The sequence below is a fragment of the Staurois parvus genome, unplaced genomic scaffold, assembly GCF_062004578.1.
Source record: "Staurois parvus isolate SC_StPar_1 unplaced genomic scaffold, SC_StPar_1.0 ptg000634l, whole genome shotgun sequence".
NCBI lineage: Eukaryota > Metazoa > Chordata > Amphibia > Anura > Ranidae > Staurois > Staurois parvus.
The window spans coordinates 10350756-10369643 of NW_028318430.1; the positions used below are offsets into that span (position 1 = coordinate 10350756).

The 18888-nt window shown below is 41.9% G+C and overlaps 1 protein-coding gene across 3 annotated transcripts in view; it reads left to right on the top strand.

Annotated features, from left to right (window-relative positions):
* TUBGCP3 (tubulin gamma complex component 3) overlaps positions 1-18888 on the top strand; it is a 156827-nt gene that overhangs the window by 83420 nt on the left and 54519 nt on the right. For all 3 annotated transcript variants that reach the window (XM_089693569.1, XM_089693570.1, XM_089693571.1), the window contains 3 exons: positions 11059-11169; positions 13228-13336; positions 16774-16963. In XM_089693569.1, the coding sequence (XP_089549695.1) occupies positions 11059-11169; positions 13228-13336; positions 16774-16963 (410 nt within the window). The remainder of the gene's footprint in view (positions 1-11058; positions 11170-13227; positions 13337-16773; positions 16964-18888) is intronic.

Below are 18888 nucleotides of genomic sequence, written 5' to 3' on the forward strand. Positions count from 1 at the left end.
AGGCGGTTCTCTCGTTCTGGGAGGATGTCATATGCTGTCGTCCCATTCTAACCGCGCATGCATGGCTCCGGGAGCGCGCAGCGTGGCGCTCGGTGGTGCTCTGTGTCCCTCGGACACATCGGATCACCGATCAACAGAAAGAGCCGAAGATGTCGGCTCAGTCATGTGATCAGTTGTGTCCAATCACAGCTGATCGCATGTAAATGGGGAAATGCCGGTTATCGGCATTTCTCTCTTCACGAGCTGAGAGGAGAGCAGAGCCGGTAATCGGCATCCCTCAGAGGGGACATGTGCACTGATGATCAGTGTGCCCTGATGATCTGTGTAGCATCAGTGCCAGCTGTCAGTGCTCATCCATGCCACCTGCCAGTGCCTACCAGTGCACATCAATGCCACATATCAGTGCCCATCTGAGCTGCCTTTCGGTGTCACCCATCAGTGCCAGTCAGAGCGACCTACCAATGCCAGTCAGTGCCACCTATCAGTGCTGCCTATCAGTGCCAGTCAATGCCGCCTATCCGTGCCATATCTGAGTGCTGCCTTTCAGTGCCCTTCAGTGATGCCTGTCAATGCCCATCAGTGCCACCTACCAGTGCCTCCTCATCAGTGTCCATCAGTGCAGCCTATCAGTGCCCATCACTGCAGCCTCATTAGCGCACATCAGTGAAGGAGAAAAATCACTTATTTACAAAAAAATTTTAACAAAAACTAAGAAAAAATATATATTTTTTTCTAAATTTTCAGTGATTTTTGGTTTGTTTAAGAAAAAATAAAAAACCCAGAGGTGATTAAATACCACCAAAATAAAGCTCTATCTGTCACAAAAAAATGATAAAAATTTCATATGGGTACAGTGTTGCATGACCGCGCAATTGTCATACAAAATGTTAGAGCGCTGAAAGCTGTAAATTGGCCTGGGCAGGAAGGGGGTATAAGTGCCCTGTAGGCTAATGGTTAACCAGCTAACTATGGTTTCAACACATTGCTTCACTATTCTGAGTCAGCAGCTCAAAGTATTGAAGCCTGTGGGTGCATATTGCAGGCAAGTGGCATTTTCAGGAGGTTTTTCTGAAAATGCTAGATGCTTGGCTGTGTCTATATTCAGTATGTTTCATATACATTCCTAGCCTGCTGTAATGCTTGTCAGAAAAGTGTCAAAACTGCTTATTACTATACTTGTTCTGGGCCAGTGACTCAGGCAGCATTGAAGTCAAAGGGTCAGAATAACAGGCAGGGAAGTAGAATTTTCAAAAGTATTCAGTGTTGGCGACCTCTATTAATATTTCATGGGAATGCCTCTTTAAGCTTATCAGGTCAAGTATGTCTATTCAGCATCACAGAATGGAAAGAGTGGCAATCACAGAGTACCAAGGTACAGACCCCATTTTCCCTGTGTAATAGTTATTTCAGCTAGTTTATATTTTACACAGTACAGGCCATCTTTTCCTAAACATGGCAATATTAATACCTGAGGGTGTAACCCATTAATAAGTCTCCCTGATGTGTAAATGCAATGTTTATTTCTATTATGTACATTAAAAAAAAAAACTAACTAATGTCAACGCTGTTGATATTTTTTTTTTCAGTTTGTTTATTGAAGCAAAAGCAAGATACAATATAACGTGAACAATAAGTCAGACTATATCGTTGTTTAAAAAGATAGAGATAGCTATTAAGGTATAATGAAATGCTGTTTGTGGAGCTTTGGTCCTGAATATAGAACGTATACAGTTGGTAAAATGGTATTATGTGAACACAGACTGGACCATAAGAAACTAGTGTAAAGATATAAAAAAATAATAGGTGTAGCAGACTGAGGCTGATGTCACAATGCCAGAAAGTTGGATGGCAGGGTAGCATGTCTGAGCATAGGGAGGGTCTGTAGGAGGGAGAATCTCAATGGATAGAGCGATCTTCTTGATAAATCTTCTCCCACACATATAATCAATTTTCCCCTGTTGGCTATATGAACGAAAGAAAGATGGAGAATGCAGCTGCCCCTTCATACAATAACAAGTGGAGGAGAGACATCGGGCTTACCTTAAACTCTGCCGACTGATCCCAAATCTGGCAGTCAGGAATGTCCTCTTCACAAAATATAGTATCCCAGGAAGCCAATTACCAAGTGCTTCCTTCCAGCAGCCTCCCATGGTTTCCCCACAAAATGAAAGTTTTAAAACTAGAAAAGCAAGAGGGGGGGGGGGGGGGAGTAGTGGGGGAAGAAGGTCCATGATAATGGGGAAGGGAAGGGAAGTGAGGGTGGGGAACCATGGGTGGCTGCTGGAAGGAAGCACTTGGTAATTGGCTTCCTGGGATACTATAATTTGTGAAGAGGACTTTGTTGACTGCCAGATTTGGGATCAGTCGGCAGAGTCTAAGGTAAGCCCGATGTCTCTCCTCCACTTGTTAATGTATGAAGGGGCAGCTGCATTCTCAGGTGTACTAGTAGGTGGGAGTATTGAGAGGAAATGAGGCTCCTCCTGTGAGGAGTATTGAAAAATGTTTTATCTGAAGGTACATAAATAGCTCGTTGAAGGGGATGGAATGCGTTTCAGAGAGAAGGAATTGGTCTGATCCCTGTGGGTGTCAAGAATTTGTGGGCCTGAATCAATCCGGCAGCCAACCTGACTGAGACGCTATTGATCTTTCATAGTGGGTGCACAATTGTGTGACAGTCCAGGTACCATGCAGTACATTTTCCATGCACCAAAAAAATATGGTCACTGTCTGAGCACTAGAGACTAGTTGCTAGACGGAAGCCTCTCCTCAGTGCAAAACACATGGAAGCCTGCTTGGCATTTGTGAAAAAGCACCTGAAGGGCTCTCAGACTGTGGAGAACAAGATTCTCCGGTCTGGTGAAACCAAGAATAAACTGTTTGGCCTCAATTCTAAGCGTTATACAGTCAGGTCCATAAATATTGGGACATCGACACAATTCTAACATTTATGGCTCTATACACCACCACAATGGATTTGAAATTAAACAAACAAGATGTGTTTTAATTGCAGACTGTCAGCTTTAATTTGAGGGTATTTACATCCAAATCAGGTGAACGGTGTAGGAATTACAACAGTTTGCATGTGTGCCTCCCACACTGCCAAAAGTAATGGGACAGAATAATAATCATAAATCAAACTTTCACTTTTTAATACTTGGTTGCAAATCCTTTGCAGTCAATTACAGCCTGAAGTACGCATAGACATCACCAGACGCTGGGTTTCATCCCTGGTGATGCTCTGCCAGGCCTCTACTGCAGCTGTCTTCAGTTCCTGCTTGTTCTTGGGGCATTTTCCCTTCAGTTTTGTCTTCAGCAAGTGAAATGCATGCTCAATCAGATTCAGGTCAGGTGATTGACTTGACCATTGCATAACATTCCACTTCTTTCCCTTAAAAAACTCTTTGGTTGCTTTTGCAGTATGCTTTGGGTCATTGTCCATCTGCACTGTGAAGCGGCATCCAATGAGTTCTGAAGCATTTGGCTGAATATGAGCAGATAATATTGCCCGAAACACTTCAGAATTCATCCTGCTGCTTTTGTCAGCAGTCACATCATCAATAAATACAAGAGAACCAGTTCCATTAGCAGCCATACATGCCCATGCCATGACACTACCACCACCATGCTTCACTGATGAGGTGGTATGCTTAGGATCATGAGCAGTTCCTTTCCTTCTCCATACTCTTCTCTTCCCATCACTCTGGTACAAGTTGATCTTAGTCTCATCTGTCCATAGGATGTTGTTCCAGAACTGTGAAGGCTTTTTTAGATGTCGTTTGGCAAACTCTAATCTGGCCTTCCTGTTTTTGAGGCTCACCACCAGAGTGAATACAGAGGGTTCACCATAAGATGTAAACCATTGAAGTCTTCTCTTGATTGTTGACTTTGACACACATACACCTACCTCCTGGAGAGTGTTCTTGATCTGGCCAACTGTTGTGAAAGGTGTTTTCTTCACCAGGGAAAGAATTCTTCAGTCATCCACCACAGTTGTTTTCCGTGGTCTTCCGGGTCTTTTGGTGTTGCTGAGCTCACCGGTGCGTTCCTTCTTTTTAAGAATGTTCCAAACATTTGTTTTGGCCACGCCTAATGTTTTTGCTATCTCTCTGATGGGTTTGTTTTGTTTTTTTCAGCCTAATGATGGATTGCTTCACTGATAGTGACAGCTCTTTGGATCTCATCTTGAGAGTTGACAGCAACAGATTCCAAATGCAAATAGCACACTTGAAATGAACTCTGGACCTTTTATCTGCTCATTGTAATTGGGATAATGAGGGAATAACACACACCTGGCCATGGAACAGCTGAGAAGCCAATTGTCCCATTATTTTTGGTCCCTTAACAAGTGGGAGGCACATATGCAAACTGTTGTAATTCCTACACCGTTCACGTGATTTGGATGTAAATACCCTCAAATTAAAGCTGACAGTCTGTAGTTAAAGCACATCTTGTTCGTTTCATTTCAAATCCATTGTGGTGGTGTATAGAGCCAAAAATGTTAGAATTGTGTCGATGTCCTAATATTTATGGACCTGACTGTATCTGAAGGAAGCCAGGCACTGCTCATCACCTGGCCAATACCATCCCAACAGTGAAGCATGGTGGTGGCAGCATCATGCTGTGGAGGTGTTTTTCAGCAGCAGGGACTGAGAAACTGTTCAGGGTTGAGGAAAAGCTGAATGGAGCAAAGTACAGAGATATCCTCAATGAAAACCTGTTCCACAGCACTCAGGACCTCAGACTGGGCCAAAGGTTCACCTTCCAACATGACCGCAATCCTAGGCACACGGCCAGGACAACCCAGGGGTGGCTTCGGGACAACTCTGTGACTATCCTAGAGAGGCCCAGCTGAAGCCCTGACTTGAACATCTCTATAGAGACCTAAAAAAGGCTATCCTCCGATGCTCCCCATCCAACCTGCCTAAGCTTGAGAGGATTTGCAAAGGAGAATGGCAGAATATCCCTGAATCCAGGTGTGCAAAGCTTGTTGTGCCACCCAAAAATACTCAAGGCTTTAATTGCTGCTAAAGATGCTTCAACAAAGTACTGAGTAAAGTGTCTGAATATGGGATATTTCAGTTTTTGTTTTTAATTCACATACATTTCTAAAGTTCTTTGTTATTATGGGATACTGAGTGTAGATTAGTGAAAAAAAGAATTAAAACAACTGTAGTATCAGGCTGCAACATAACAAAATTGAATCAAGTGAAGGGGGTCTGAATACTTTATGAATGCACCACATTTATATATACAGTGCTCAGCATAGATGTGTACACCCCTTTTGAAAAGTAAGACACAAGAACAATTTCCAGAATGTTGACAAAACTTGAGTTTTAAAGAACATTACATGAAAGTAAAGTTATTTAGCTTAGTTTACAAAATCTTCAGTTTTACTCAAATTTGTTGATGCAAAAATGAATACACCCCACAGCAAAAAATTACTACATCTAGCATTTTGTATGACCTCCATGATTTGTAAGGACAGCACCAAGTCTTCTAGGCATGGAATTAACAAGTTGGTGACATATTGAAACATCTCTTTTTTTCCATTCTTCCACAACGACCTCTTTTAGAGTCTGCATGCTGGGTGGAGAGTGATGGTCAACTTGTCTCTTCAGAATTCCCCATAGGTGTTCAGTTGGGTTCAGATCAGGAGACATACATGGCTAATGAATCACTTTTCACCCTGTTCTCCTTCAGAAATGCAACAGTGGCCTTAGATGTGTGTTTTGGATCATTGTCATGTTGGAAAAGTGCACGACGACCAAGGGCACGGAGTGATGGTAACATCTTCTCTTTCAATATAGAGCAGTACATCTGTGAATTCATGATACCATCAATGAAATGCAGCTCCCTGACACCAGCAGCACTCATGCAGCTCCTCAGAAGGATACTGCCATTACCATGTTTCACTGTCGAAACCATGAATATTTCTTTGTACTCCTCACCTTTGCAATGCCATATAGTTTTGAAGCCATCAGTTCCAAAAACCGTTATCTTGGTCTCATCATTCCAGAGTCTCAGTAGTCTTCTACTTTTGTTTAGCATAGGCCCTGGCAAATTCTAGGCTGGCTTTTTTGTGCATGGGCTTTAGGAGAGGCTTCCTTCGTGAACGACACCCATGCATGCCATTCCTCTGCAGTGTACGCAGTATTGCGTCACAGGAAACCGTCACCCCAGTTTGACTTTATACTTCTTTAGCGAACTGCAGTGAACTTGCATGGCGATTTTCTTGAGCCCTTCTCTTGAGAAGACTCTACTATCGAGGTCTTAACTTCCATGGATGGCCTGGTTGTCTCTGTGAGATGGTTGCAATTCCATCTTTGTTAATTTTTTGTGTCACTTTTGCTACAGTATTTTGACTGATAAAGCTTTGCTAATCTTCTTGTAGCCTTCACCTTTCTTGTGTAAAGAAATGATATTCTTTCTCAGGCCTTGTGACATTTCTCTTCCATGTGGTGCCATTGCTGACAGCATGAAATGGAAGTGCTTTTCTTTAACCGCCTCCCACCCACCATATAAGGTAATGACGGGCGTAAGGCGGTTCTCTTGTTCTGGGAGGACGTCATATGACCACCACCCACTTTAACCGCGCCTGTGCGGCAATCGGTGGTGCTCTGTGTCCCTTGGACACAGCCGATCACCGATCCACAGAAAGAGCCGAAGATGTCAGCTCGGTCATGTGATCAGCTGTGTCCAATCACAGCTGAACACATGTAAATAGGGTAAATGCCAGTTATCGGCATTTCTCTTCTCACGAGCTGTAACGCTGACAGCTCGAGAGGAGAGCCGGTAATCGGCATTTCTCGGAGGGGACATGTACACTGATCATCAGGGCACTGATGATCAGTGTAGCCCCAGCAGTGCCACCTTTCAGTGCCCATCAATGCCAGCTGTCCGTGCTCATCAATGCCACCTGTGAATGCCCATCAGTGCCTCATTAATGTCACATATCAGTGCCTACCAGTGCACATCAATGCCACATATCAGTGCCCATCTGAGCTGCCTTTCAGTGCCAGTCAGTGCCACCTATCAATGCCAATCAGTGCTGCCTATCAGTGCCATATATGAGTGCTGCCCTTCAGTGATGCCTACTAATGCCTCCTCATCAGTGCCCATCACTGCTGCCTCATTAGCGCACATCAGTGAAGGAGAAAAATTACTTATTTACAAAATTTTATAACAAAAACTAAGAAAAACCGTGTGGTTTTTTTTCAAAATTTTCAGTTTTTGGTTTGTTTAGCAAAAAATAAAAAACCCAGAGGTGATAAAATACCACCAAAAGAAAGGTCTATCTGTCTCAAAAAAATGACAAAAATTTCATTTGGGTACAGTGTTGCATGACCGCGCAATTGTCATTCAAAATGCAACAGCGCTGAAAACTGGCCTGGGCAGGAAAGGGGGTATAAGTGCCCGGTAGGCAAGTGGTTAAGTAACGCCCTTTTAAACTGTCTGCAGGACACCTGTTTAATGATAAATAGACTCATTTGTAGTTAATTCTTATTAATTGGGATTTTGTTGTCTAAATTCTAGTTTTGCTCCTAAGACTTTGGGGTATATTCATTTTTGCAACACGGTCTTCAATTAATTTGTTTAATATATACATATAATTTATTACAGCTTACTAGTGCTTAGATGCATCTGTATTTGTTTTTTTAGGTTAGGTTCACACTTGCGGGTGCACAAATCGCCGTTGTTCCCACACTCACAGCCAAATTGAGCTGCTCTGTTGAAACGCTCGAGTATGCCAATCATTCTTAATGGTACAGTGGGTTTGGGAACAGAATTTCCCTGTGGCTGAGTTTTTTTTTTGTTTTTTTTTCTGTGGGAAACTCAGGCACAGCAAACGCAGGCCACTAACCCACCAACGTGTACATCTATCCTCTGGCAATTTTCCCTTTTGTTTTTTTTCACCAGGTGTACCTGCAAAATAGAAAAAAGGCACATCCTGTGATAGGGGGTAGCTATGGTCTTACTTCCCTGTATTAGGACACCATGGGTGTCACAAAGTCTGGACTTTAAACATGTCTGCCTTTGTTCATCTCCATTATATGATTGATTGGTGGGACTAGTAGTTTACACTCTTACACAGTAAGAGAAGGATATTTGAAGTGACCTGGAAGCTAAATTTGTTCAGCTTATAGGAAGTGACAGGACAGGATGAACTCTAAAATTCTGATAAGATCACCTTAGCCTGAATAATGAAAACTAATGCAGCCACAACATCTAAGGAATGGTAAACTGCAATATAGTTAATTTTTGTTTTTAGATGTAGAAACACTGTTAAGACATTGATTATTTTAAACGCAGTCTGCACCACTGATGCATTCAAGTTTATTTGTGTTGTATTCTTTGTCTCTGGTTCCTAGTGAAGAAAATATAGTCTGTGCTTTTCAGTTTAGTGCTAGTCTGGCAAGTATGCTACATTGTAACTAGACGTCTAAGAATGAGAAGTGTATTTCCACTTTTAGTCCCTGGTCACTTGGGTGTGAATTGTCATGTAATTTGAGCGTGTTCTGTTTACACTCGCCTTCATCTGATCCGCTAAAAGCAGACAGATGGGAGATCCCTTCCCCATTTGTTTACCAGATCGGATTGGATGACAGTCAGATGTTAAAGTGGAGTTCCAGCTGAAAAAAATAAATAAAAGTCAGCCGCTACAAAAACTGTAGCTGCTGACTTTTAAAATACAGCCACTCATCTGTCCCTCGGGCCAGCAGTGTCCTCACCACGGTTGGTTTCACCGGCCTTATTCTCTCCCTGGTGCCGGCATCTTCAGTGTGGGCACACGGCTGTGACAGCTTGCGGCTTCATAGCCGGGTGCCCACTGCGGTAACGCGAGAAGTGCTGCGCTTTGTGAATGGCACCATCATCTTCTGGGACCTGTCATGTGTCCCACAAGACTACGGGGAGAGAGGGGGGGAGGACAACCTCCGCTTCTGATTGCCGGCCCTAGGCGATCGCAGCGGGAGTGGGTACCTGTCAAATTCGGGTACTCGCTCCCCCCCAACTCCCCAAAGGTGCCAATCCTTAATGGGGAGTGGGGGACAAAGGCTCAAAGCAGAATTTCCCCTTTTAGGTGGAGCTCCGCTTTAAAGAACAGGTGGTCTGTTTACATCTGACTGCCCGATAGAGAACAGCAGGCTGTTTAAAAAAAACATATTTTACTTTTTTCTAGGTCTTTCTTAGGAGCAGGATTGTACACATTCTGAAAGACTTCAGAGGGACAAAGTGGGGACAGTGTCAGTTTCCGCTGATTAACAAACAATGCAGAATCCAAGCCTCAACATGCTTTTTCAATGCTCATTTACACCTGCTTTGCTCTCTGAGAAAAGCAAATCTAAATGAGGCCATAGACTTCTATGGGGGCTTTGAGATGCAGCAAAGCATGATGAAAGCTACCTGTGTGTATGAGATTGTAAGTTCTCCATTTTATTTAATAGAGCTGCTTTGCTTGATATTCACATTGCTTTAAAAACATGTCTCTACTGCCATATTTGAAACAAGTGTAAATGAGGTCTTAAAGTGCCATTTAGCTTTAATTTGCAAATGTTGAACACAGATCCTAATGGAAGTTCTGGCTGCCACTTTAAACAAGCTGCTAGCAGGCTTCAGCAAGCTTTCAACAAGCTTCAAGCAGTGCTGAAGCTCATTGTTTAAAGTGACAGCCAGCACTCCCATTAGGATCTGTGTTCAACATTTACAAACTGGAGCTTTAAGGGCTTGTTTACCATTGTGATGAGGGAAGCTGTAAAACTGCTGTTTTTTTCCACCACTCAGTTGCTCCCCTTTTTACCAGAGAGGCAGTGGGCGCAGCAGTAACCTCCTGTCTCGCTTGACGGGCAGTGAATTGGGGCTGTGCTGCAACTGCCACAAAACCGCAAACTACGCCTGCAGTTGTCCAGTATTTAGAGGGTTAAAACAGGTGATGAAGAGGCGGTACAACACCTTTTTAGCGCCTGACTATTGGTCTCAGATGAACAATCTGAACATGTATGGCTCTTTAAACAGCAAAGCAAATATAAAGCAGGAGCTATCCCAATTTGGTTGCAAAAGGTGAAATACACTTCAAAGTTGGTATCATCGAAGATGCTGGGTAATTTTTATATGAGAGCTATTTGTTTTTGTGACAGTAAAGTCATAGAGTAATGTGGCAAAAGATTTACTGCTGATCTGGGTAGTGTATTATTGGTGGGGGCAATTTGCTTGATTTTTCCTTCTCGTTTTATAACTTGGTTTGGCTTTTGAAAGCTTTGATTTAAAAGCTGTTATTCTTTGTACTGCAGATATAATTTAATTACTATCTTGTTTTGCTCTTTTGCACACTGACTTTTGCTGATAAAACGGACTGGCGCCAAGAGATCCTCCTGTGCTCTGAATTGGGCACAAGAGGTATACGAATACAAAGGATTCCATATACACATTCTGGATAAATATATTTTCAAGCATAAGTGATTTCCCATAAACATGTCAAGAAGTAACACCATTTTGGTGCCTTTAATAGCTGATAACATATGTAAAAATGAATGCTATTTACATTTTACTTACTTTGCCTTGGCATTTACCCAGTAATTAATGAGAAATCATAGTACAATTAGCTTTTTTTTCTTTTCCCTTCACTTTTTCTGCATGTCATGATGGAACTTGCAGATCCTTGAACAGGGATTGCATCAGTACATCAGCAGATAATGACCTTGATTGCTTTTGTTCTTTTGTTTCCTTCCCTTTCCAGTAATGATGGCACTGTGTGATTATTTTTTTTAACATGTAAATTACGTATGTGATTTGTGTATGTTCTTAGGTGCAAATACTCTGCAGGTAAATTTTAATTATCTTTACCTACCTACAGTGTGTTTTTCAAACGCAATTGTGTTTTGTGGGGTGAGAGTTTATTATTTGTTTTAACATTTCTCAACATGCAAACAAAATAGTATCAAGGTCATAACATGAATCTACTTAATGTTGGGTTAGAATATTTACAGAAGGGTATATTTTTATATGCTTGTATTTACACCATTTTCAATTTCTGACATTAAATGTATGCTTGTTTGTCTTTAGTTTTTTGTAGCTTCAGATCCAACAGTGAAAACAGATCGACTTTGGCATGACAAGTATACTCTTAGGAAATCAATGATCCCATCTTTCATAACCATGGATCAGTCTAGAAAGGTAAACTGTTTTTTGGTGTTTCCATTTACTAAACACAGACAAACTGTTTGACATATAGGGTTTCCTTTTCTACACTTCTTGCATGGGAGATACAGGCATGTCATGTATTGACACGACGTCCTGTAACTCCAAGCAGGAAAAACAGATGTGCAAACCAACCATCCCAGCATGGTTATGCTTCTGTGCTTAGTGTGGTCAAAATTAAACAGGGAAGGAGGAGACGAACTGGCAGAATCACAAGGTATTTCAGTGCAAATGAAGATCCCCATAGAGAACAGGCTAAATGTATCCAATACATTATGAACGCACACACAGACACACACCACACACACACTAACACTATAAGTTTTGAGGCAACAGAGGCACTGCCCGAGGGCCCGGGGTCAGTAGGGGGCCCCATGAGATGCCCCTGATACCTTTAATTGGCTTCTTCATAGGCTTTTTTTGGCTGTGGGTGAGGACATGATCCCCTATTGCCCGGGGGCCCCATGAGTTGTCAGTCCACCCCTGATCTCAAATCAGGACCCCCCCCCCATGCAGCACCCTATGCTTCCTTAGGACCTCAACTTGGTTCTCTCTGCCCTGCAAAATCCACCCTTTGAACCTCTCTGGGGTATCCTCTTAGCTGACCTCTCCTGCAAAGTTACCATTTTTTTTTCCATCACATCTGTGAGACGTGTCTCTTAATGGGCTGCTGTCTTTTGTAGGGAGCCATTCCCCTTCCTCAGTTACAAGGCAGCCCTATGCCCCAGACCATCTTTTCTTCCTAAAATGGTGCAAGTCATCCACCTCAATGAAGACATAGTCTTTCCATCCTTGTTCTCTACTCCAATACACCTGAAGGAAATCACTCTTCTATGCCTGGACATACTTAGGGCCATCAGAGTCTACCTCAAAGCCACAGCTTCTATCAGGAAGACACATTTCTATATGTCCTATCCTCAAGACCTCACAAGAGACATCCTGCTACCAAGTTCACCATAGCTCAATTTATACGACATCTGCTCTCTACAGCTTACACTCTAAGGAACATATCGCTTCCAGTGCTTTTACCTACCTACTATGTCTGGTCGGTGGGGGTTTCCTTGGCCTTCCTTGCACCAGGTCTCTTAAAAAATGTATATATATCAAAACTGTGCACTGTTATAGCGACTCAACCCAAATCAATGTGTATTATTTTGCAGCTTTCACCCAATAACACTCGTGTGTTACACAATCAAAAGAATAAACAAAAAATGGTGTAACACTTATATAACAAATATCAAACTCATGAACACTATTCTAATTAATTTTCCAACATGTGCATATATAGCTTATGGTAAAAAATGTCCCATGTGCAAAACGTCTTTTGTGAAACGATCTGTGTATCACGTGGGACATTATTTATCATGTTTTATACATGCACATGGTGGAAAATTATTTAGAATAGTGGTCATGAGTTTGATATTTGTTATATAACTGCTACACCATTTTTTGTTCTTTTACTAGCTGTCCTGTATTCGGAACTTTTCAAAGTTTAACCAAGTGGATGTCCAGTCTTCTGTGGATGTAGCTTTTTGTAGCACCATTCTGAAGTTGGGTCTTTTCACTCTTGGAGGGCCTGTTGGCACATTCCTGTTTGCATAAGTGTAGACTTATTTGTTGCCTGGAGATGTCTCAAGGTCTATGAATTCTCACCCTGTGTTCTGTACTGTATGATTAAAATAAGAGGAATTTTGACTTAACTGTAAATTTCCTATCTTTGAGTTCAGTACAGGACACCCTTTCTTCTATTTCTTGGTTCCCCTGCATTGCTTGCTACAAAACCAAGGACTCACAGAGTGAGGTAGGGTTATAGGAGAGGTCTCTTCAAAAGCAATCACCTGAATATATGAACCTATAACCCAGTCTGTGAATACTTAGCATGTGTCCTGTACTGTTCTTCAAGATATGGCATTTACAGACAAGTCAAAATTCCTCAAAAGTCAAAATTGTTTTTCTCAGTAGTGGCAGGCACACTACAATATTATGCACAACAGTTTGGTATTAATGGAAATTCTTTATACTGTTAATTCCCAGGTTCTTTTAATTGGGAAGTCCATCAACTTTCTGCATCAAGTGTGCCATGATCAGACACCTACAGCTAAGATGATGGCAGTGGCCAAAACTGCAGAATCACCAAAAGATGGTAAATGCCACTGATCCACTATAATTTAGTTTTTTGTTTTTTTTTACAAATGCCTACATTTATTTTATACAAAAAGCTTAATATGGAAATTAAAAGAGATAAACTGCTCATGCTTAATTCATGTTAAATTAAACTATTTTAAGATGTTATACAGATTTGTAATATGTATGTGTGTAAAGTATTAACCACTTGCCCTCCTGAGGATTTACCCCCCTTCTTGACCAGGCCATTTTTTGCGTTGCTTTAACTGACAATTGCGCGATCATGCAACACTGCACCCAAATTAAATTTACTTGAGGTTTCTTTTGGTGGTATTAACTGTGTGCAGGGAGTGTTTTAATAGGGGGCGGTGTCAGCGTGCTTTATTGTAATCATACTGCTCTGGATGACTGTGCTGTGCACAGCCATCCAGAGCAGTGTGCCCGAGCTGACAGGGAGGAGGACTGTTAGTAAACCAAACAGTTCTCCTCCCTGTCGGAGATCTTCGAAAATCACGGGGCACTGGTGAGTAATTACCGGCCAGGACCCAGTGATTGACAGACGCGGCCGCTAATGGCGGCGCGGGTAGGGTGCGTGCGCCCCCTACCCGGAGATGCAAAATCACATATATACATGATTTTGCGCACCTGTGCCACCCTGTAGCAGTATTTCTGCTATATAGCGGAAGGTAATCAGTAAGCCATTTTTTTTTTTTTTAGATTAAGGATTAAGAGTATGCAATGATTAAAATCCCTGTCCGTCCTATGTTTTTTTTTTTCGTATTTGGGAGATTTTCACATCAGAAATGTGGAGTGCTGCATGGCCTCTACTGTGTACTTAACATTTTTTTTTTATTTTGTTAGTACTCTCTTGAAATATCACAAAGTGACATTTTATTCAGTTTTGTTGGCCACAGCACAGCAGCATGAACTGTCATGACCAGGCTTTTTTCTTTGTATATGCATTAGGACAGCCCAGCCCATCTGGTGTGAAAGGTCCCTAAGAGATTTTAAAGATAACTGCTAAGGGTAAAACAAATCTTAAAGCCTAAGCACAATTTTGCAGTTACTTCCAACTGCATCCAGGTACATTATACCTTGTTTTTTTCAGGACAAATTGGGCTTTAATTTGGTGGTAAATGTTAATGGATATCTTCTGATTTTTTTTTTGTTATTATTATCAAAGGAAAACTGACCCAAAATTGTTTTTTTTTTTTTATTATTTAGTTGTATATTTCTTGCTACTACCATAACCAACCACCAAAGAACAACCCAAAATAATTTATCCTGCTCATGATGATCACAGTGATACCACATATATGTATGTTAGTTGTTTGTACCACGTAGTATGGCTCAGAAACAATAGTGCGCATTTTGCTTTTTTTTTTTTTTTTTAATCCTGCCGCTAACTGACACTGATTCTAATTTAAAAAGAAAAATCCCGACAAAAAAAAAAAAAAAATTACCCTTGATCTTGACCTTAGACCCTGACATTGACCCAAACACTAACCCTGGCACTGACCTAGATCAAACCTTGATCTAGGTATTTTTATTTATTTATTTACAAACACTTTTTTTCCTCTCTGAAAGGATAGAGCGAGATACAATGTACCTCTCTCCTCCATTCAAAGAAAGGAAAAAAAGGTTGGGGGGGAACGGGCTTCACAGTGACTGATCACTGTGATATCCAATCAGAGGCTTTCACAGCGGTCATGTGACCAGGAATCGAGTGTTCTGGGTCCCGATCGTTAGAACGGGATCCAGGGCTCTCACTGACACCCTTGTCTTTCTGTTGGTCTTGTGCAAAGAGAGGCACGCAAATTAGAGGCCCCACGCAAAAAAGCCCAGTCCAGTAGGGCCGCTAATTTGCATACGCTCAACGCCAAGGGCTTAAAGGTATCTGCTGATTGTTAAACTTTGAAGACAATATCTGCAAAAAACTTTAGCCAGAAGGCCTGATGCACACAGATGTTGAGAAGCTGAAAGCATAAAACTCCTGGAAGTATCCTGCACCCTAGAGAGCCACAATTGGGGTGTCCAGCTGGTCATATAAGTGAATGGCTGTGCTGAGCCTGTACTTGTGTAAACACTGATTCTTCTGTGCATCGCTTTTTCCTGTGCATGCGTGTATGACATATTTCCCAAATGCAAATGTTCCTTGTTTGAAAATTATGCTCTAAACACATGCATGCAAATCGCTGTTTACACATGTACATGTGACTACAGCCCATCCCCTATTTGGCAGATTGTATGGGTCACCTGTGCTGGAAAATGCTGGCAGTTTTATTCTAGTGCATTTTTCCGCCTCTCACCATTCTTGTGCATGAGGCTGAAAGGTGATTAAAGGTATTTTGCTTTTTTCCTGCTTGCTTACACTATGTAAATACTTTAGTGTGCATAGTCAGGGCACAGGTTCACTGTAACGTCCTGCATCAAAGCACATCAAGAGATGTTCAATCCAAAGTGATAGAAATCATCTCTAAGCTTAGATTCGCATCAGTGCAGGAGGTTCCAGCTGCACGTCTCCACCTGTTCTTGCAGCCACAACCACCCGCACAGAAAAATGCAGGAGATGTGTGCGGGTGCCATTAGTTCTAAAGGCATGCCACGTGCACTGGAAATCACTCCTGCACTGGGAACCACACTGCACTTGCGGTTCCTGTGCAGACTGCGATTCCAGAAATGGTGCATTTCAGGAGACACAGCAGCCCATTCAAATGAATTGGCTGCCATGCCCACGCAAAACGTGGCTTGCACAGCTGCATCAATGTGAACCTAGCGTAACTGTTGTCACTGAAGCAGGTGTCTCCAATCGAATATATTTCCCTTACATTCTTTTTTGGTGATAACTCAAAATCTTTGATTTTTCCACAATTTCAATTACAGTGACAATGGTCACTGGACCCATAGCGAGAGTCAACATTGAATATGGATAAATGTCTTTAGTTAGCTTCATGGAATTAACAATGTAGCCTAGCAAAAGGTTAAGGCGAGGTAAGTGGTTCTACTGTTTTGTTTAATATAATCATACCCTTTCTGCAACCTGCTTTATTACTTTAGTGGGACTCAGAGTAGCAGTTTCACATTGTACCTGCTTTGAATGTGTCATTAAGTGGGGAGTGTTATATATAGCAATTATATCACCCAACACCTGGAATTCCCGTGGCAGGGGGGGTGTAGATGATCCTGAATCTGGCCAGATTCGCTGGTTAGCTAGGTATGCATGTAATTGAAAGAATAATGAAAAGTCATTTGAATTTAAACAAGGAATGTAATATATGGAACACTGTTGTAAACATTTCAGTAACTTCATTCCATTTTCAGAGTGCAGTATTTTTTGTGATTCTTTCTGTAAATATACCAAAAGTGCATGGTAGACATATGAAATTGTTTTTTTTTTTTTTTGTGCGTGTATAATAATACGCCATACACAATTAAATTTTCTCTCATCCCTTTCAGCTGCAGATCTGTTCACAGACCTGGAAAATGCTTTTCAGAGTAAAATTGATGCTGCATATTTTGAGACCAGCAAATATTTACTGGATGTTCTTAACAAGAATTACAACTTGCTGGAGCACTTGCAGGCCATGAGACGCTACCTCCTGCTGGGTCAGGGAGATTTTATACGCCATCTAATGGACTTACTTAAGTAAGAAATTTTTATTTTGAACTTGAGCATTTCTTTTTACTTGGATCACTGATAAATATAAAAACAGGCTTACTTAAGAACATAGTATTTTATATTTTTATAAATGCAAAAGCTTCTCAGTGAATTAGTGGTTAACACTTCTGTCTTGCAGCATTGGGGTCCTCGTTTTGATCCCTGACCAGTACACTATCTACATGGAGTTTGTATATTGGCTCTATGTGTGTATGTATGGTAAAGCGGAATTTCACCCTTTTCCTCCATAATTTTTTGCACATCATTTTTTTGGGAGGGGGGTGGTACCTGGTTTTTTACAGGAACCTGCTTCCCCACTTCCAGTTGGACCGCCTCTGTGATCCTTGCGGAAGTTCACAAAGCTACAGAACCATTCATATAGCACAGGGCGGCTTACATAAGCATAGTGAGCAGCCGGCAGTGAAGCTGCAAGCAGTCATCACAGCCGACTGTCCACAGTTAGTATGCTGGCTCCGGGGACCGAAGCCTGGTGAAGAAACCGGCCAGGTGAGGAGGCTGGATCATGGGACAGGTGAATGTCCTATTATTAAAAGTCAGCAGCTACAGTAATGTTTGAACAGATGACTAAACAACCTGTTTCAGTAAATAAAACTTCAAAAAATCCTATCCTTTACAGCGGAAGATGACACCATCTTAGCCTGTGTTAAGATCTGCAGTTGCCATGGTGACATCTGAACAGCTATGACACCAGACGTTTAGAGACTTGAAAGTTGAATTGAAAGCTGAAAATACTATAAGCAGACTTGCAACTATGATGTATATCACCAGAGGCATGTCTTTTGATGTAAGGCTCCCCCCTTTTTCTTAAAATAATACATTTCCCATACTTGCCTGCTTTGTGCATTGTTTTTGCGCAGAATAGCCCTGAACCTCCTCTTCTAGGGTCCTCCGCCAGTGTTCTCGGCTCCCCCTCCCTTCCAAGTACCGCCATAGAAAGCAGCATGCTATAGGGGCACTCGTTTGGGCTTGGCTGTGTGCATCTACTGACATACACAGCGTGGATCGGCCCTACCCCCCCCCCCCCACTCCCTCCTCGCAGGATTTGAATGACAGCAGCAAGAGCCAATGGGAGTCCTTTCAGAAGAGAGTAAGAGATTGAGGAGCAGTGCTGCTGCTCTCAGGCACAGTGCTGGATGGAGATCAGGCTCAGAAAGTATTTGTGGGCGGGGGGGTTTATATGAAAGGTTTTTACCTTCATGCAGAGAACGCATTAAGCCAAAAAACATTTAACCTTTAAGTAGAGCAGTGTGCCGAAATTGATTTACTGCTTTGTCAGATAATCACTGAAGTGATACTGGTCTGTAGCTGGAAAGCAGCCTTTTGCTCTCAGCCTCATGTCTGTAAAGTGCAGCTTACTAACAGCCTGATCTTGATAGCACTTGATAACACAGTTCTGTTCTCTTTTCACTACATGTTCTTGGCACAAATGCTATTTTCAATGCATGCTAATTGTTGGGATCATAATTACAATTACATATGTAAAGATTCCTTCTTCAGCTCTGTGAGTACAAATGAGCATGGGGGAGCTCTTGTTCATGGTATTGACACAGCCCCAGATGATCCAGAAATATTTAGACAGAATAAAGGTGAATAAAGCACCTGGACCGGATGGCATACACCCACGGGTCCTTAAAGAATTGAGCTTTGTCATTTGAGAGCCATTGTTTCTAATTTTTAGGGACTCTTTAATGACTGGCATAGTACCACTGGATTGGCGTAAGGCCAATGTGGTGTCAATATTTAAAAAGGGGTCAAAATCTTTACCAAGTAATTATAGACCTGTTAGTTTAACTTCTATAGTTGGGAAGATACTGGAGAGTTTATTAAAAGACCACATAGATGAGTTCCTGCTGGAAAAAATGTTAGGCAACAGACAGCATGGATTCATGAAA